This window comes from Ammospiza caudacuta, chromosome Z, assembly GCF_027887145.1.
Source record: "Ammospiza caudacuta isolate bAmmCau1 chromosome Z, bAmmCau1.pri, whole genome shotgun sequence".
In the NCBI taxonomy this organism is placed as follows: Eukaryota; Metazoa; Chordata; class Aves; order Passeriformes; family Passerellidae; genus Ammospiza; species Ammospiza caudacuta.
Window position 1 is genome coordinate 87261294 of NC_080632.1, and position 19210 is coordinate 87280503.

The 19210-nt window shown below is 58.3% G+C and overlaps 1 protein-coding gene across 1 annotated transcript; it reads right to left on the minus strand.

Moving 5' to 3' along the window:
* Positions 1 to 12068: 12068 nt before the first annotated feature.
* On the minus strand, positions 12069 to 16344 carry MEX3C (mex-3 RNA binding family member C). Its single transcript, XM_058824491.1, has 2 exons — positions 15964 to 16344; positions 12069 to 13240 (listed from the first exon to the last, which is right to left on the minus strand). Exons 1-2 carry the CDS (start codon positions 16289 to 16291, stop codon positions 12069 to 12071), a joined length of 1500 nt encoding a protein of 499 aa, XP_058680474.1. The 5' UTR covers positions 16292 to 16344.
* Positions 16345 to 19210: the final 2866 nt, after the last annotated feature.

The following is a 19210-nucleotide window of genomic DNA, read 5'->3' on the forward strand; positions in this document are numbered from 1 at the left end:
ACTTCTTTGCCGCTGTGTCAGCATTCTGTTCTCCAAGGGGCCCTGGCTGAACCTGAGGGGTTTACTACACTCCGAGGCCGCTGCTCTGAGCCGTGGGGCTCCCCCAGCCCGGGCAGCACAGCCCTGGGGTCCCTGGGCTTGAACTCGCTGGGAAGCACGGCCGGCTTCTGCTTTCAGCGCTGCCTTACCTGGGAGGGAGAGCCTCTCCCGGGGATCTCTGCTCCAGGCACAGGGAGCAGGGAGCAGGGGCTGTCCCCATCTCAGGCACACCGGCGGTGAGCAGGGAGCAGACACTGCCCGCCCTGAGCTCCTGGCCCCGGCGGGTCCCGCAGCGCTGTCGGCACGGCTGCAGCAGCCCCGCAATCCTGCAGGGATCGCTCCGGGCCCTCCAGCCCAGCCCCGGCAGCGGTTCGGGAACCTGCGGGGCTCCGGCAGCGCTTGGGTGTCGCTGCTCCCAAATGCTGGAATTCCTGCGGAGGCAGCCGGCAGCGCTGCTCCAGCACGGGAGGCTCCAGAGCCTCGGCCAGAAATGGATCCATTTCCCCTATTTTCATTAATGTCATTATTTTCCCTGCTGCCTCCCTCAGGCTGGCTTTCGCCGTTTGTCCCCTCTGAGGTGGCAGCCCCGATCCCTGGGAAGAGCAGAGTTTGTTTGCTGTTATCCCGGGTTTTGGCCCCAAATTATCTGTTTGGCTTTGCGTGGCTGCCTGGCCAGAAAGCTGCCCCCCTCGCTGGCCCTGTGGCTGTGCCAAACCCGGGCAAGACAGGGAAAGGCTGGCTCAGCCTGCTGCCCCTCCTGCTGCTTGTGTTACAGGCTGAGAGAATTCCCTTGGCAAGGCGAGGTTTTGTACAGATGTTTGCAAATCTCCACCTGCAAAATGCATGGATGCCCCAGAATGTTCAGAACAAAACAGTATCTGATGATTTTATTACAAGAAGTCACTGTATTTACAGCAGGAGAAGTCAGAGGCAGTGAAAGCTGAGAGGCATTCATCTTCTCCACCAAGCAGCTCCCAAAACGGCGCCCTTGCAGCTGTTGAAGAAAAACGAGACAATCTTATTCGTGGTCTTTCATATGCTGTTAAATAACTTTTGTACTTTCATGACAAGGCGTAAAAGGCAGCACACAGTGGGCTGGAACAGCAGCAGCATTGAGTTCTTGACAGGCTTGCATTTGTGTGTGAGAGCTGAGGAGGGGCTGCAGCAGCGCCCTGGGGCTGGAGGTGATCCCTCCTGTGCGGGCAGGGATGCCAAGGGTGCTGAATTGTCCCCAGCCCCAGTTTGGTGACCCAGCCAGGATTTATTGAGCTTGCACCTGCAGCAGCTCCCTGGGGCTCTGCTCAGCCCTTCCCGAGGCCGTGGCCCCGCTCCTCACCCCCAGAGCCCTTTGTGCTGGAGCCCTTTGTGCTGGAGCCCTTTGTGCTTTCGCTTTGTCTGCCCAGCTGGGATCGGCGCTGGGGGGTTTGATGGGAGCTGGGATCAGCGCTGGGGGGTTTGATGGGAGCTGGGATCAGCGCTGGGGGGTTTGATGGGAGCTGGGATCAGCGCTGGGGGGTTTGATGGGAGCTGGGATCAGCGCTGGCAGGTTTGATGGGAGCTGGGATCAGCGCTGGGGGGTTTGATGGGAGCTGGGATCGGCACTGGGGGGTTTGATGGGAGCTGGGATCGGCACTGGGGGGTTTGATGGGAGCTGGGATCAGCGCTGGGTTGTTTAAAGGGAGATTCAATGGCTTTATCCCACTGTCATTGTCAGTGTGGAGAGGGGAGCATTCACACTGAACCCACTGCAGGCGCAGAGAGGAAACCTTCCCGCTGGAACGGCTGGGAAGGGCTGAGCTACAGCAGGGATCCTCGGGATGGAGACAAAACCCTTCCTTCCATCCCTTCTGCGGGTGACGCTGAGGGGGCAGTGACAGTGACACTGTGGGACTGAGGGAGCGGTGACAGTGACAGTGACAGTGACACTGTGGGACTGAGGGAGCGGTGACAGTGACAGTGTGGGACTGAGGGAGCGGTGACAGTGACAGTGTGGGACTGAGGGAGCGGTGACAGTGACAGTGTGGGACTGAGGGAGCAGTGACAGTGACAGTGACATTGTGAGGCTGAGGGAGCAGTGACAGTGACAGTGTCACTGTGGGACTGTGGGAGCAGTGACAGTGACATTGTGAGCCTGAGGGAGCAGTGACAGTGACAGTGTCACGGTGACGCTGAGGGAGCAGTGACAGTGACACTGTGGGACTGAGGGAGCAGTGACAGTGACAGTGTCACAGTGACACTGAGGGAGCAGTGACAGTGACAGTGACAGTGTGGGGCTGATGGAACAGTGACAGTGTCACTGTGGGGCTGAGGGAGCAGTGACAGTGACAGTGACATTGTGAGCCTGAGGGAGCAGTGACAGTGACAGTGTCACGGTGACGCTGAGGGAGCAGTGACAGTGACAGTGACAGTGTGGGGCTGATGGAGCAGTGACAGTGTCACTGTGGGGCTGAGGGAGCAGTGACAGTGACAGTGTCACTGTGGGGCTGAGGGAGCAGTGACAGTGACAGTGTTACGGTGACACTGAGGGAGCAGTGACAGTGACAGTGTCACTGTGGGGCTGAGGGAGCAGTGACAGTGACAGTGTTACGGTGACACTGAGGGAGCAGTGACAGTGACAGTGTCATGGTGACGCTGAGGGAGCAGTGACAGTGACAGTGACATTGTGAGCCTGAGGGAGCAGTGACAGTGACAGTGTCACGGTGACGCTGAGGGAGCAGTGACAGTGACAGTGACAGTGTGGGGCTGATGGAGCAGTGACAGTGTTACGGTGACACTGAGGGAGCAGTGACAGTGACAGTGTCACTGTGGGGCTGAGGGAGCGGTGACAGTGACAGTGTCACTGTGGGGCTGAGGGAGCGGTGACAGTGACAGTGTTACGGTGACACTGAGGGAGCAGTGACAGTGACAGTGTCACTGTGGGGCTGAGGGAGCAGTGACAGTGACAGTGTTACGGTGACACTGAGGGAGCAGTGACAGTGACAGTGACAGTGTGGGGCTGATGGAGCAGTGACAGTGTTACGGTGACACTGAGGGAGCAGTGACAGTGACAGTGTCACTGTGGGGCTGAGGGAGCAGTGACAGTGACAGTGTTACGGTGACACTGAGGGAGCAGTGACAGTGACAGTGTCACAGTGACACTGAGGGAGCAGTGACACCCTGAGGGCCCCCGGCCGGCCCTGGCGCTGCTGCTGTGCCTCTGGGCTCTGTGTCCCCGGTGTGCGGGACAGTGGCACAGCCCCCGCTGGCGCTGCCCTGCCCCAGTGAGCTTTCCCGTGTTCTCGGTGCGGTTTGGCGGCGCCCGAAGTTGTGATGCAGCTGCAGTGGGAGCTGTGAGGTGCCCATAACCCCAGACTCACCCCGAGAGGGATTTTCAGGCGCGGGAACCTGGTTCGGCATTTCTTTTCTTCAGCCATTGCCTTTTGATAAGCGGTCAACAGAATTCCCAGTAGTTCCTTTGTAGCTTCCTGTACGTTTTTCATTAGACCTAGTTTGTGGATAATATACTGTAGCTAACTTTCCTGAGATTCTGTAACAGAGTATGTTTTTGATTAAAAAAGGTAAAGATTCAGCTCTCGACTCCTTTGTTTCATTCGGCAGAGTTTGTACCCGGTTTCTGGAGGGTGCTCGGAGCTGCCGGGTTTGCTGGGGCCGGGAGAGCTCGGGGATGGCACGGCTCGGGGTCAGAGCTGCGGTTCCAGAGCTGCGGTTCCAGAGCTGCGGTTCCGGGGTCAGAGCTGCGGTTCCAGAGCTGCAGTTCCAGGGTCAGAGCTGCGGTTCCAGAGCTGCGGTTCCAGGGTCAGAGCTGCGGTTCCAGGGTCAGAGCTGCAGTTCCAGAGCTGCAGTTCCAGGGTCAGAGCTGTGGTTCCAGGGTCAGAGCTGCGGTTCCAGAGCTGCAGTTCCAGGGTCAGAGCTGCGGTTCCAGGGTCAGAGCTGCAGTTCCAGGGTCAGAGCTGCAGTTCCAGGGTCAGAGCTGCGGTTCCAGGGTCAGAGCTGCAGTTCCAGGGTCAGAGCTGCAGTTCCAGGGTCAGAGCTGCGGTTCCAGAGCTCTGGGCAGTGCCAGGGTCAGAGCTCACACCAGCCCCGGCCCACAGCCCAGCCCAGGGTCCCGAGCGGGATCTGGGTCGCTGTGGGTGCCCCTTGCCCCGTGCTGGGGCTGTGACAGCATGGGGACACTGTGGGGACATCACCACGGGCCGGGGGTGCCAGACTGAGCTGTGACCTCCCCACGTGGTGGCATTCCCTGGAACGCCCTCCTGGGGCTGCAGGAACAGCAAATCCTCGCGGCCTCCCCGTCTGACCCACGGAGTGACCCACGGAGTGACCCACAGAGTGACCCACAGAGTGACGCTTGGAGTGACTCACGGAGTGACCCACAGAGTGACCCACGGAGTGACCCACGGAGTGACCCACGGAGTGACCCATGGAGTGATGCAGGGGATGATCCTTGGAGTGACCCACAGAGTGACCCACAGAGTGACCCATGGAGTGACCCACAGAGTGACCCACGGAGTGACCCGCAGAGTGACCCATGGAGTGACCCTTGGAGTGACCCATGGAGTGACCCATGGAATGACCCACGGAGTGACCCAGAGAGTGACCCATGGAGTGACGCAGGGGATGACCCTTGGAGTGACCCATGGAGTGACCCAAGGGATGACCCGTGGAATGACCCACAGAGTGACCCATAGAGTGACCCACAAAATGACCCACAGAGTGACCCACAGAGTGACCCATGGAATGACCCTTGGAGTGACCCACGGAGTGACCCAGGGGATGACCCCCAGTGCCAAATCAGGACCAGAGGCTCTGGCTCTGCCTCCTGCTGCCCATCATCCTGCAGGTGGAGCGTGGCATTCCCGTTTTAGGTTGTTTTCTGTCTCTTTCCTCTCCTTGACCTGCACACGCACACTTCAGAGAGCAGCGGTGTCTGGCCCTGCTGGAGCAGGCACCGGGCGGGGAGAGGCTGCTCGGGGTTGGGCTGAGCACGGGGCTGGGGCTGAGCGCGGAGCTGGGGCTGAGCGCGGAGCTGGGGCTGAGCGCGGAGCTGGGGCTGAGCGCGGAGCTGGGCTGAGCACGGGGCTGGGGCTGAGCGCGGAGCTGGGGCTGAGCGCGGAGCTGGGCTGAGCGCGGAGCTGGGGCTGAGCGCGGAGCTGGGGCTGAGCGCGGAGCTGGGTGAGCGCGGAGCTGGGCTGAGCACGGGGCTGGGGCTGAGCACGGGGCTGGGCTGAGCACGGAGCTGGGGCTGAGCGCGGAGCTGGGCTGAGCGCGGAGCTGGGTGAGCACGGAGCTGGGGCTGGGCACGGAGCTGGGCTGAGCACGGGGCTGGGTGAGCGCGGAGCTGGGTGAGCACGGAGCTGGGGCTGGGCACGGAGCTGGGCTGAGCACGGAGCTGGGGCTGAGCGCGGAGCTGGGGCTGAGCACGGGGCTGGGGCTGAGCGCGGAGCTGGGGCTGAGCACGGGGCTGGGTGAGCACGGAGCTGGGCTGAGCACGGAGCTGGCTGAGCACGGAGCTGGCTGAGCACGGAGCTGGGGATGAGGATGGAGCTGGGTTGAGCACGGAGCTGGGGCTGAGCACGGAGCTGGCTGAGGTGCCGCATGTCGCCGCCGGGACTGTGACCGCTCCCGAAAGGAGCCGCGCCGGGGCAGCGGGGGCAGCAATGGCCCACCGGGGCTGCGGGGCCGGGGCTGCGGGGCCGGGGGCGCTCCCGAGGGGCAGCTCCGCCCCACGGACGCACCGGGGCCGGGGAACCAGCTGGTGCCAAACGCGGGCAATGAGCCGCGGGCGATCGAAATCCGGCCGGAATAAAGCGCTGCCTCGCGGTTTGGGGTTTTGCAAATGTCTCTGTTTGTTTGCTTTTACTGAGTCGCGGTTGCGCTGCGGCAGAGCCGTGAGGATCCAGCAGCGCCCGCAGAGCCGTGCGGGCCGTGTCCTGTCCGGGCAGTCTGTCCTGTCCCGGTGTCACTGTCCGGGCAGTCTGTCCTGTCCCACTGCCCCGGCTCTGTGTCACCCAGCACTGGCCGTGTCCCCGGCTCAGTGTCACCCGGCACTGGCCGTGTCCCCGGCTGTCACCCAGCACTGGCCGTGTCCCCAGCTCAGTGTCACCCGGCACTGGCCATGTCCCCGGCTCAGTGTCATCCGGCACTGGCCATGTCCCCAGTTCTGTGTCCCCCGGGCCGTGGGACAGGTGACACTCCATGTCCTCGGTTCTGCCACCCGGCGGCTCTGGGGGCACCAGAGGGGCTGGAGTCCCCCAGGGCCACCGTGGCGTCACCCAGGGCCAGGGGCCACCCAGGGCAGGTGACGCTGTGGGGACACCGGGGCACCCTGCAGTGGCCAGGGCCAGGTCCTGTTCCAGTCCCGTTACCCAAGGGTGCCAGCCGGCCCTGGGGACACCCGGGGACACTGCCCAGCACTCTGGGGACATTCTGTGGTTTGGGGAGAGTGTGAAGGGCTTGGCCAGGGGCAATGCAGTGACAGTGACGCTCACAGTTACACTCAGTGACACTCACAGTGACACAGTGACACAGTGACACAGTGACAGTGACACTCACAGTGACAGTGACACAGTGACACAGTGACACTCACAGTGACACTCACAGTGACACTCAGTGACACTCACACAGTCGCTCCGTAGTGCCATCCCGTGGCCCGGCACAGCCTGGCACGGCTCGGGGCAGGTTGGGCACCTGGGCACAGGGGTCAGTGGTGGCCGTGGCAGTGCTGGTGGCAGGGTGGCACTCGGTGCCCGTGGGGAGCTTTGCCAGGCTGAAAGCTGCTGTGGCTCTGTGCCTCTCCCAGGCCCTGCCAGGATCGCCGCGACCCACGAAATTCCCTGCAGGTCTGGGCCCGTTTGCTCCCTGCCCTGGCTGGGGCAGCCTGACCCGAACGCGGCGCCTCAGCCCCATCCCAGCCCCATCCCATCACATCCCATCCCCTCCCATCCCATCCCATCCCATCCCATCCCAGCCCCATCCCATCCCATCCCATCCCAGCCCCATCCCATCCCATCCCATCCCATCCCATCCCATCCCATCCCATCCCATCCCATCCCATCCCATCCCAGCCCCATCCCAGCCCCATCCCAGCCCCTGCCCTGCTTGGGCTCAGGGAGCGAAGTGCAGCCGGTGCAGCCCAAAGTGCAGCCAGGGCAGCTCTCCTTGGCAGCTTTGTTCTGCTCCACCTCCGCGTGGAGCTCATGGAGTCTGCCCCACCTGGAGGAGCCCCTGGAGCCATCCCTGAGCCATCCCTGAGCTGGCCTGGCCATCCCCGAGCCATCCCCGAGCCATCCCTGAGCCATCCCTGAGCCATCCCCGAGCCATCCCCGAGCCATCCCTGAGCCATCCCCGAGCCATCCCTGAGCCATCCCCGAGCCATCCCTGAGCCATCCCCGAGCCATCCCTGAGCCATCCCTGAGCTGGCCTGGCCATCCCTGAGCCATCCCCGAGCCATCCCCGAGCCATCCCCGAGCCATCCCCGAGCCATCCCCGAGCCATCCCCGAGCCGGCCTGGCCAAGGGAGGGGCCTCAGGGCCTCGGCACAGCCCGGGACAGCCGGGGACAGTCCGGGCAGCCGGGGACAGATCAGGACAGCCCGGGCCAGCCCGGGACGGCAGCGCAGCGCTCCAGCAGCTGCGGAAACGTCTGAGTTCATTAACGCTGAGTTTATTGACTCTTCCATAACAAAAACCCCAACTAATGTCGCTGTCCAGCAGAGCGGCGAGAGCCGGGCACGGGCACAGGCACAGAGCTGGGTACGGGCACAGGCACAGAGCCGGGCACAGAGCCGGGCACAGGCACAGAGCCGGGCACAGAGCTGGGCACGGGCACAGGCACAGAGCCAGGCACAGAGCCAGGCACGGGCACAGGCACAGAGCCGGGCACGGGCACAGAGTCAGGCACGGGCACAGGCACAGAGCCGGGCACAGAGCCGGGCACAGGCACAGAGCCGGGCACAGAGCTGGGCACGGGCACAGGCACAGAGCCGGGCACAGGCACAGAGCCGGGCACAGAGCTGGGCACGGGCACAGGCACAGAGCCGGGCACAGAGCCAGGCACGGGCACAGGCACAGAGCCGGGCACGGGCACAGAGCCAGGCACGGGCACAGGCACAGAGCCGGGCACGGGCACAGAGCCAGGCACGGGCACAGGCACAGAGCCGGGCACGGGCACAGAGCCAGGCACGGGCACAGGCACAGGGCCGGGCACGGGCACAGAGCCGGGCACAGAGCTGGGCACGGGCACAGAGCCGGGCACAGGCACAGGCACAGGGCCGGGCACGGGCACAGAGCCGGGCACAGAGCTGGGCACGGGCACAGAGCCGGGCACAGAGCCGGGCACGGGCACAGGCACAGAGCCGGGCACAGGCACAGAGCCGGGCACAGAGCTGGGCACGGGCACAGGCACAGAGCCGGGCACAGGCACAGAGCCGGGCACAGGCACAGAGCCGGGCACGGGCACAGGCACAGAGCCGGGCACAGAGCCGGGCACGGGCACAGGCACAGAGCCAGGCACAGGCACAGAGCCGGGCACAGGCACAGAGCCGGGCACGGGCACAGGCACAGAGCCGGGCACAGGCACAGAGCCGGGCACGGGCACAGGCACAGAGCCGGGCACAGGCACAGAGCCGGGCACAGGCACAGAGCCGGGCACAGAGCTGGGCACGGGCACAGGCACAGAGCCGGGCACAGGCACAGAGCCGGGCACGGGCACAGGCACAGAGCCGGGCACAGGCACAGAGCCGGGCACGGGCACAGGCACAGAGCCGGGCACAGGCACAGAGCCGGGCACAGGCACAGAGCCGGGCACGGGCACAGGCACAGAGCCGGGCACAGGCACAGAGCCGGGCACGGGCACAGAGCCGGGCACAGGCACAGAGCCGGGCACGGGCACAGGCACAGAGCCGGGCACAGGCACAGAGCCGGGCACAGGCACAGAGCCGGGCACGGGCACAGGCACAGAGCCGGGCACAGGCACAGAGCCGGGCACAGGCACAGAGCCGGGCACGGGCACAGGCACAGAGCCGGGCACAGGCACAGAGCCGGGCACGGGCACAGAGCCGGGCACGGGCACAGGCACAGAGCCCCTCACTGAGCCCCCAGACCCAAATCCCACACCCAGCACACACACACAGCTGATCACACACACACTCACACACACTCACACACACTCACACACACTCACACACACTCTCACATGAATGTCCAATCAATGAGACAAGGCTTCATTACGTAACATTTATTATCAGAAAAATAAATCTCTCATAGTTCTCTTTACAGCAAATATATAATAATAGATAATCTCAGTGCTTTGGCCGGGATCCGCTACAGGCCTTTGCCATAAAATATACGGATTCTGTAAATTTACCAAAATCGGGCCCGAAATCCCTGCAGGAACATAACAAAAATGTAGCAAAACCTGCAAACCCCAAAGCAGGCCGGACACTGCCCGGACACTGCCCGGACACTGCCCTGCTCGGACACTGCCCTGCCCGGACACTGCCCTGCCCGGACACTGCCCTGCCCGGACACTGCCCGGACACTGCCCTGCCCGGACACTGCCCTGCCCGGACACTGCCCTGCTCGGACACTGCCCGGACACTGCCCTGCCCGGACACTGCTCAGACACTGCCCTGCTCGGACACTGCTCGGACACTGCTCGGACACTGCCCTGCTCGGACACTGCTCGGACACTGCTCGGACACTGCCCTGCTCGGACACTGCTCGGACACTGCCCTGCTCGGACACTGCCCTGCCCGGACACTGCTCGGACACTGCCCTGCTCGGACACTGCTCGGACACTGCCCTGCTCGGACACTGCTCGGACACTGCCCGGACACTGCCCTGCCCGGACACTGCTCAGACACTGCCCTGCTCGGACACTGCTCGGACACTGCTCGGACACTGCCCTGCTCGGACACTGCCCGGACACTGCCCTGCTCGGACACTGCCCTGCTCGGACACTGCTCGGACACTGCCCTGCTCGGACACTGCCCTGCTCGGACACTGCTCGGACACTGCCCGGACACTGCCCTGCTCGGACACTGCTCGGACACTGCCCTGCTCGGACACTGCCCGGACACTGCCCTGCTCGGACACTGCCCTGCTCGGACACTGCTCGGACACTGCCCGGACACTGCCCTGCTCGGACACTGCTCGGACACTGCCCTGCTCGGACACTGCCCGGACACTGCCCTGCTCGGACACTGCCCTGCTCGGACACTGCTCGGACACTGCCCGGACACTGCCCTGCTCGGACACTGCTCGGACACTGCCCTGCTCGGACACTGCCCTGCTCGGACACTGCTCGGACACTGCCCTGCTCGGACACTGCCCTGCCCGGACACTGCTCGGACACTGCCCTGCTCGGACACTGCCCTGCCCGGACACTGCTCGGACACTGCCCTGCTCGGACACTGCTCGGACACTGCCCGGACACTGCCCTGCCCGGACACTGCTCGGACACTGCCCGGACACTGCCCTGCTCGGACACTGCCCTGCTCGGACACTGCCCGGACACTGCCTGGACACTGCCTGTGCCCTCAGGGCAGCTCCCAGACTGGAATCACCCAATAAAAACCGTTTTCTGTAAACTCGTAATACGAAATGTAACTCTTCAAGTGGAAATAAAAAATAGACTTTTCTGCGTATTTACTAGTTCAACATAGGCGTAATTTCGTTTTTTCTTTTTTTTCTTTTTCTGTTATACTGAGAAAAAAAGCTTTGTCTTGGGAAAATAACGCTTCCAAAACAAAAATAGAAAAAATCCACCAGAACTCCGTTCTGTTTAATTTTTTTCCTTTCTTTTTTCCTTCCTTTTTATGTTTTGGTTTTTATCCTGTTCTGTTTGCTTTGTTTGTTGGTGTAACTCGTGCCAGCGCAGATTTGGGAACGTTCTGGGGATGGAGAGCTGGACACATCCAGAGACTCCTTTCCTTTTTCTTCGTTAAACTCGTGATTGCAAAGACCTTTTGAAACGAACCAAACCGAGTGCAGGTGGCTGAGCGGCGAGCAGCCCCGCATTCCTTTCGCTCGCTGAAATAAACCACGGATCCACGGCGTGCGCAGAGGAGCAGGGACACGGCGACGCGGCACATCTGGATCTGCAGCTGGCTGGGAGGCGACGGGGAACAGCCTGGGGGGACACACGGAATGCCAGCGCCCTCACAGACCCTGGGCAGGGGCCTGGGACAGCTCCTCAGACAGCTCCTCCGCGGACAGGACACGCTGCCCAACACAGCCTGGCTGCTCCCGTGGGAATCACAAACCCTGAGGCCCTGCCCGGCCGCTCCAGGCCCTGCCCGTGACTCATCCCCGCTCCTGTCCCTGTCCCTGTCCCTGCCTGTGTCCCAGAATCACAGAAATTCTAGGCTGGAAGATCATCGAGTCCAACCCATGTTCTAACACCTCAACTAGATCATGGCACCAAGTGCCACATCCAGTCTTTTTAAACTCTTCGAGGGATGGTGACTCCACCACCTCCCTGGGTAGATGATTCCAGTGTTTGACCACTCTTTCTGTAAAATACTTCCTCCTTAATTCTAGCCTGCATCTCCCTTGGCGCAGCTTGAGACTGTGTCCTCTTGTTCTGTCTGTTGCTGCCCGGAGAAAGAGACCGACCCCCAGCTCACCAGAGCCACCCTTCAGGAAGCTGAAGAGAGTGATGAGGTCACCCCTGAGTCTCCTTTTCTGCAGGCTGAACACCCCCAGCTCCCTCAGTCGCTCCTCATACGGTTTGTGTCCCCAGGGCCAGGGCAGGCGTTTGCAGCGCTGCAGGACGAGGCGCGGGTGGGAAGGCGTTTCCCAGACCGGCCGTGAGCACGGGCAGTGCAGAGAAGGCAGCATGGGAAGCGTGGGTGCTGACGGTGCCGCGGCCCCGTGGCAGGTGGCCCTGTGTGGGGCTGCCAGCACGGGGCCTGGTCACACAGGGCGCTCTGCACGCAGGGCCCACAGCCTCGGTGCTTCCAGCTGTGAGTAACGGAGAGCACCCCCGGTGTGCCGCAGCCCCGCTGCCCGGCCTGGCACGGTGCGGGCTCAGCGGTGGATGTGGACGGCCTGGGTGACGGCGGCCTGGCACACGGGGCAGGCGGGCGCGTCGCTGGCGCAGAGCCGGCGGGCGCACGGCGGGCACAGCAGGCTGTGGCCGCAGGGCACGAGGGCGGCGCCGGCCTCGCCGTCCCAGCAGAGCGCGCAGCCGCGCCGGCGGCGGCACTCGGGGGGCGAGCTGGGCGCGGAGCCGCCGGCGGACGAGGAGCAGCTGTTGGTGCCGGCGGAGAAGGCGGGGATGCAGAGGGGCAGCCCGGGCTGGGGGCTGCTGCGGGCCCGCCCGGCCGGCGGCTGCTCCAGGCCCTCGGGGAAGGCGGGCGACAGGCGGGGCGAGGGGGGCCGGCTGCCGCGGCGCGGGGCCCTGGCGCTGCCCACGGGCTCGCCGCCCGGGCCGGGCGGGGCGGCCGCGGGCTCCAACGGCGCCCAAACGGTCGGGGAGGGCGCGGGCAGGGGCTCGTAGGCGGGCGAGTCCAGCGGCAGCTCCTCGGCGCCCGCGGCCGGCAGCGCCTCCCCGACCCAGAAGGCGCCGGCGCCGAAGGGGCTGGCGGGGCTGAAGTCGGCCAGGCGGCCGCCGCCCAGGCAGGAGTCGGTGGAGGCGCTGCCCAGGGAGCTGGAGCTGCCGTTGCGGTAGCTGGAGCCCATGGCGGGGCGGGCGCGGGGCCAGGCGGGGCCGCCCTCGAAGCCGACGTCGGTGCCGCTGTCGCGGAAGTCGCCGCGGCGGCCGAGCCGCAGGAAGGCGCCGGTGCGCAGGGCGATGTGCAGCTCGATCTCCTCGCGCGCCCGGTCCACGTTCTCGGGCACGCCCGTCACCTCGAACACGGGCTCCCTGTCGCGGCCGGGCGTCACGATGTACGTGTGCGTCTGCCGCTGGATGCGCTTGATGGTGGCGCCCCTGGGGCCCACCACCAGCCCCACCACGCGGTACGGCACCCGCACCCGCACCGTGGTGTGCCCCGGCAGCGCGGGCACGCGGCACGGCCCCGCCGCCCGGCCGCGCGACGCCCGGATCGCCGAGAAGTGCTCGGCCGCCGACAGGATCTCGCGCTTGGCCACGGCCACGTCCTCGCGGCGCCCCGTCACCACGAACACCGGCTCCTCGCCGCGCACCGGCGTCTTGATGTACGTGTTGGTCTTGGTCCGCAGCGCCTTGATCCTGCAGCCTGCGCGGGGAACACCACGGGTTGGTTGGTTGGTGGGCGGCCCTTGGGCAGAGCGCTACCACCCACCCCGCCCCGCTCCCTGCCTGCCTTGTGACACCCTGCCCACCCTGTGACACCCGCCCAGAGCCCCAGCCTGCCGCGGGGAGCCAGAGGCGCTGCCCCATCCCAGCCGGGCACAGCTCGGTGCCAGCGGGCAGCTGCAGCTCAGCACGGCTCCAGCAGCACCGCCCCAGCGCCAGCCCCGAGTGCCAGCCGTGCTCCCCAGCGTCCCACAGAGATTCCCAAATTCCCACCTGCCCTGACTGGGTGTCCCCCAGCTGTCTGCACGGCGCTGAGGAGCTCACACACACACACGCACACGCAGAGCTCTGCTGACACACCAGCCCTGCGCCCTCGGCCACAAACACTTCCCGCAGGGAGCAGGGCCGGCAGCACAGCCCTGCGCCACAGACAGAGCCGCTGTGGGTCACTGAGAACTCCTGTCTGCCTCCCGGCACACACAGACTCACACACGTACACAGTGACACAATCCTTCATTACACACACACTCACACACACACAGTGACAATCCCTCACTGCACTCACAAACACACAGAGTGACAGAATCATTCATTACACACCACACACACACAGAGTGACAGAATCCCTCACTGCACACACACACACGCACACACACACACACACAGAGAGTGACACAATCCTTCATTACACACACACTCACACACACACAGTGACAGAATCCCTCACTGCACACACACACACACAGAGTGACAGAATCATTCATTACACACACACACAGTGACAGAATCCCTCACTGCACACACGCACACGCACACACACAGAGAGTGACACAATCCTTCATTACACACACACTCACACACACACAGTGACAATCCCTCACTGCACTCACACACACACAGAGTGACAGAATCATTCATTACACACACACACAGTGACAGAATCCCTCACTGCACACACACACACACACGCACACACACACACACACACAGAGTGACACAATCCTTCATTACACACACACACACACACACACACACACACACACACAGAGTGACAGAATCCCTCACTGCACACACACACACACGCACATACACACACAGAGTGACACAATCCTTCATTACACACACACTCACACATACTGACACAATTCCATGCTGCACGCCACGCTCAGCACCCGTTAGCCCAGGCTCCCCAACACCTCCCACAGTTCCCAGACGAGGTTTACCCTGCATCCCGTGGGATCTCGGCAGTCCGTGCACAGCGGAACGCCCCCACCCGCCTGCTCTGCCGTTCCCCCATGCCCAAGCCGCTCCTGGCCTTTCCCTCCCGTGGGCGGGCCCGCTCAGCTCCCGCGGGGCCGGAGCGCACCGGGGCCGGCCCAAGCCCAGCCCCAGCCCGAAGCAGCCCCGCAGTTTGTCTGTGCATTCCCGTCCGTCTGTCCTGCCCGGGCCGACACCGAGCGCCAAGCGCTGCCCTTCACAGCCGGCGCTGAGAGCAAAGCCGGGAGTCTGTGTTCACAAACTGCCCTCACTCCTCCACATCCTGCCGCCGTGCTGGCTTACACACCAATGCACACTCTGAGTCTGTCCTCTCCTCAGAACAGTGAGAGCTTTCAAAGTTTAATTTTTTTTGGTGTTTAGTATCAGTTTTTGGGCAGGGGAATGCTTTGTCTGTTAAACAAACAGATTTTTCCACTTTTCTCCAAGGAAATCTTTTCCCCAACCACCTGAACCTGCTTTTCTAGAGGGAGTTTCCTCCAAAATCTGCCTGAAAACCAGGACAAATGGATTTTTGCCCTCTGGTAAATATATTTCTGCCCCTAAATCGAACTTTTCTTCTTCAAAACCCCACCTTGGTGCATCTAAACCTGGCCTTTCTGCCACTAAAATGGCGGGAAGGGGTGAAGGGGATCCCAGCCCTCAGGATGTGGGGGGACAGATGTGGAGATGAAGATGAAGGCCCCACCCCAGGGTGTGAGGGGGACCCCAAAATGGGAGGAAGGGGTGAAGGAGGTCAGGATCATCATGAGGTGAAGAAGACAGGACAGGAGGGTTCCCAAAATGGGGGGAAGCTCCCCATGGCAGGAGGAAGAGGAAGAGGAGGCTCCCTCACTGGGAGGGGACACTGGAAGTTGTGAGGGGTTCCCAAAATGGCGGGAAGAGTTGAAACAGGTGAGGACCCTCAGATGGTGAAGATGAAGGTCCCACCATGGGGTGTGAGGGAACCCCAAAATGGCGGGAAGAGGAGAAGGGGGTCAGGATCCTCAGGGGGTGAAGATGAAGGTCCCACCACGGGTATGAGGAGACAGGAGGGTCCCCAAAGTTTGCGGCAGGAGGAAGAGGAAGAGGAGGCTCCCTCACTGGGAGGGGACACAGGAAGTTGGGAGGGGGTTACCAAAATGGCTGGAAGAGGAGAAGGGGGTCAGGACCCTCAGGTGATGAAGATGAAGGTCCCATCTCGGTTTTGAGGGGACAGGAGGGTCCCTAAAATGGCAGTACGAGAAGAACTGGTCAGGACCCTCATGAGGTGACGATGAGGGAACACGGGGGTCCCCAAAGTTTGCGGCAGGAGGAAGAGGAAGAGGAGGCTCCCTCACTGGGAGGGGACACAGGAAGTTGGGAGGGGGTCCCCAAAATGGCGGGAAGAGTTGAAGCAGCATCCATCCCTCAATCTCCTCAGGGCCGCCATTGCTTCCCCTCACTCACCCTGACGCCCCACGATCTCGGCCACATGCTCGGAGCTGGGCACGGCCACGCACTCGGTGGTGTTGACGCTTCTCCTCCTCAACAGCGCCATTTGTTCCCCTCCCTCAGCTCCGCCATCACTGTAGGCCTGAGCCAGCATGGCCGCCATCATTCCCCGGCCTCCCGTAACATCCAAACCCCGCGGTAACAACAACAAGGCGGCGGCTTCATCCTCCTCATCCTCCCTCAGCTCCGCCTCGCCGCCATCATCATCAACATCGTCATCGTCATGGAGGAGCAGCAGCGAGGCTTCGGCGCTGTCGGTGGCGTTGGCGGCTCCGCTCGGCATGGCGGCCACGGCTAGGGGAGCGGAGCCGCCATGGCCGGGGATCAGCGCGGCGCGGCCATGGCGGCGGAAGCGGAGGGGGGAAGGAGAAACGGGATTGGTTGAAATTTGGAGGGGGTGGTGTTTAGGGATGATTGATAGGGCACGCCCCGCATTTTGTACTGTTTCATTGGTTAATTAAAATAATTGAGCTGTCAATCACTCATAAACCGCGCCCCCACTCTCTTCTCTCTGATTGCCTGCGCTTACAAAGAGGCGGAGCCTCCGAGTGATTGACAGGTGAGGCATGAGGGAGAAGGATTTTATTTTAATTTTAATCAAATTTCTGGGATTTTTTGGGGCATTTTTTTTTTTTTATTTTTGGGGATTTTTTTGTGGATTTTTTCTGGAAATTTTGGGGATTTTTTGGGATTTTTTTCTGGGATTTTTTGGGAAATTTTCTGGGATTTTTTTGGGATGTTTTTGGGACATTAAAAGAGATTTTTTGGGGGATTTTTTCTGAGATTTTTTGAAAAATTTGGGGATTTTTAAAAAATTTTTCTGAGATTTTTTGGGGATTTTTTTGGGAATATTTTTGGAAATTTTGGGAGATTTTTTGGGGACTTTTTGGGGATTTTTGGGACTTTTTGAGGATATTTTTGGGATATTTTTGGGATTTTTGGGAGATTTTTTGGGGACTTTTTGGGGATTTGGGGGATTTTTCTGGGATTTTTCAGGGAATATTTGGGAATTTTTGGGGATTATTTTTTTTCTGGGATTTTTTAAGGATTATTTTTTTATTGTTTTGGGATCTTTCTGAGATATTTTTTGGGATTTTTTGAGAATTTTTTTGGGATTTTTTTGGGTTTTTTGGGGGGGATTTTTTTGAGATTTTACTGAGATTTTTGGGGGATTTTTTGGGAAATTTTGGGGATTATCTTGGGGATTTTTATTTAAATTTTCTGGGATTTTTTTGGATTTTTCTGGGATTTTTGGGGGGGGTTTTTCTGGGAAATTTAAAAATTTTTTCCCCAAAAATTCCAAAGATAAATCACAAAAATTCCCCAAAAAATTCCCCCAAAATTCCCCAAAAATCCTAAAAAAATTCAAAAAAAATCCCAAAAAATCCTGAAAAAAATCCCAAAAAATCCTGAAAAAAATCCCAAAAAATTCCCCAAAAAATCCTAAAAAAAAATCTGAAAAAATCCCAAAAAATTCCCAAAAAATTCCCCAAAAAATCTCAAAAAATCCTAAAAAAATACCAAAAAAATCTCAAAAAATTCCCAAAAAATCCTGAAAAAATTCCCAAAAAATTCGCAAAAAATTCGCAAAAAAATTCCCCAAAAATTCCAAAAACAAATCACAAAAATTCCCGAAAAAACTCCCACAAAATTCCCTAAAAATCCCCCCAAAATTCCAAAAAAATTCTAAAAATTATCCTAAAAAAATTCCCCAAAAATCCTAAAAAACTCCCCCAAAAATTGCCAAAAAATTACCAAAAATTCCAAAAAATTCCCCCCAAAAAATCCTAAAACTACTCAAAAAATTCCCAAAAAAGTTCCAAAAAAATTCCTAAAAAACCCCAAAAAATCCCCCAAAAATTCCCAAAAAATCCCCAATAAATCCCCAAAAATTCCCAAAAAATAAAAAAAATTCCAAAAAATTCCAGAAAAAAATTCCCAAAAATTCCCAAAAAATCCTAAAAAAATCCCCCCAAAAATCCAAAAAATCCTAAAAAAATTCAAAAAAATCCCCAAAAATTCCCAAAAAATCCTAAAAATTTCCAAAAAAATTCCCCAAAAATTCGCCATAAATTTGCAAAAAAATTCCTCAAAAATTCCAAAGATAAATCACAAAAATTCCCCAAAAAATTCCCACAAAATTCCTCAAAAATCCCCTAAAAATTAAAAAAAAATCCTAAAAAATCCCCAAAAAATCCCAAAAAATCCGAAAAAAATTTCCCCAAAATATCCCTTAAAAATCCTTTAAAAATTCCCCCCAAAAATTCCCCAAAAATTAAAAAAAAACCGCAAAAAATTCCCAAAAATCCTAAAAATATTCCCCAAAAATTCCTTTAAAAATCCTAAAAAATTCAAAAAATTTCCAAAAAAATCCTGAAAAAAATCCCAAAAAATTCCCAAAAAATCCTAAAAAAATTCCAAATTCCAAAAATATTCTCCAAAAAATCCTAAAAAAATCCCCAAAAAATTCCCAAAAATTCCCAAAAAATTCCCAAAAAATTCCCAAAAATTCTTTTAAAAATTCCCAAAAAGTTCCCAAAAAATCCTAAAAAAAAATCCGAAAAAATCCCAAAAAATCCTAAAAAAATTCCCAAAAAATCAAAAAAAATTCCCCAAAAATTTCCAAAAAAATCCTAAAAAAATTAAAAAAAAAAATCCCAGAAATTCCACAAAAATTCCAAAAAATCCTAAAAAAAATAAATAAAAAAAATCCCCCAAAATACCCAAAAATTCCTAAAAAAATCCCCGAAAAATTCCCCAAAAAGTTCTCAAAAAAATCCTAAAAAATTCCAAACAAATTCCCAGAAATACCCCCAAAATTAAAAAAAAATTCTAAAAATTATCCTAAAAAAATTCCCAAAAAATCCCAAATAATTCCCCAAAAATTTCCCAAAAAATCCTAAAAAAATTCCCCAAAAATTCCCAAAAATTCCCCAAAAATTCAAAAAAATCCTTAAAAAAATCCAAAAATATTCCCCCAAAATACCCAAAAATTCCTACAAAAATTCCCCAAAAAATCCCCAAAAAATCCTAAAAAATCCCCAAGAATTCCCAAAAAATCCTAAAAAAATTCCAAAAAAATTCCCAAAAATTCCCCAAAAATTCCAAACAATCCTAAACAAAATAAAAAAAAATTCCCCCAAAATACCCAAAAAATCCTAAAAAAATTCCCAAAAAATTCCCCAAAAAATTCTCAAAAAAA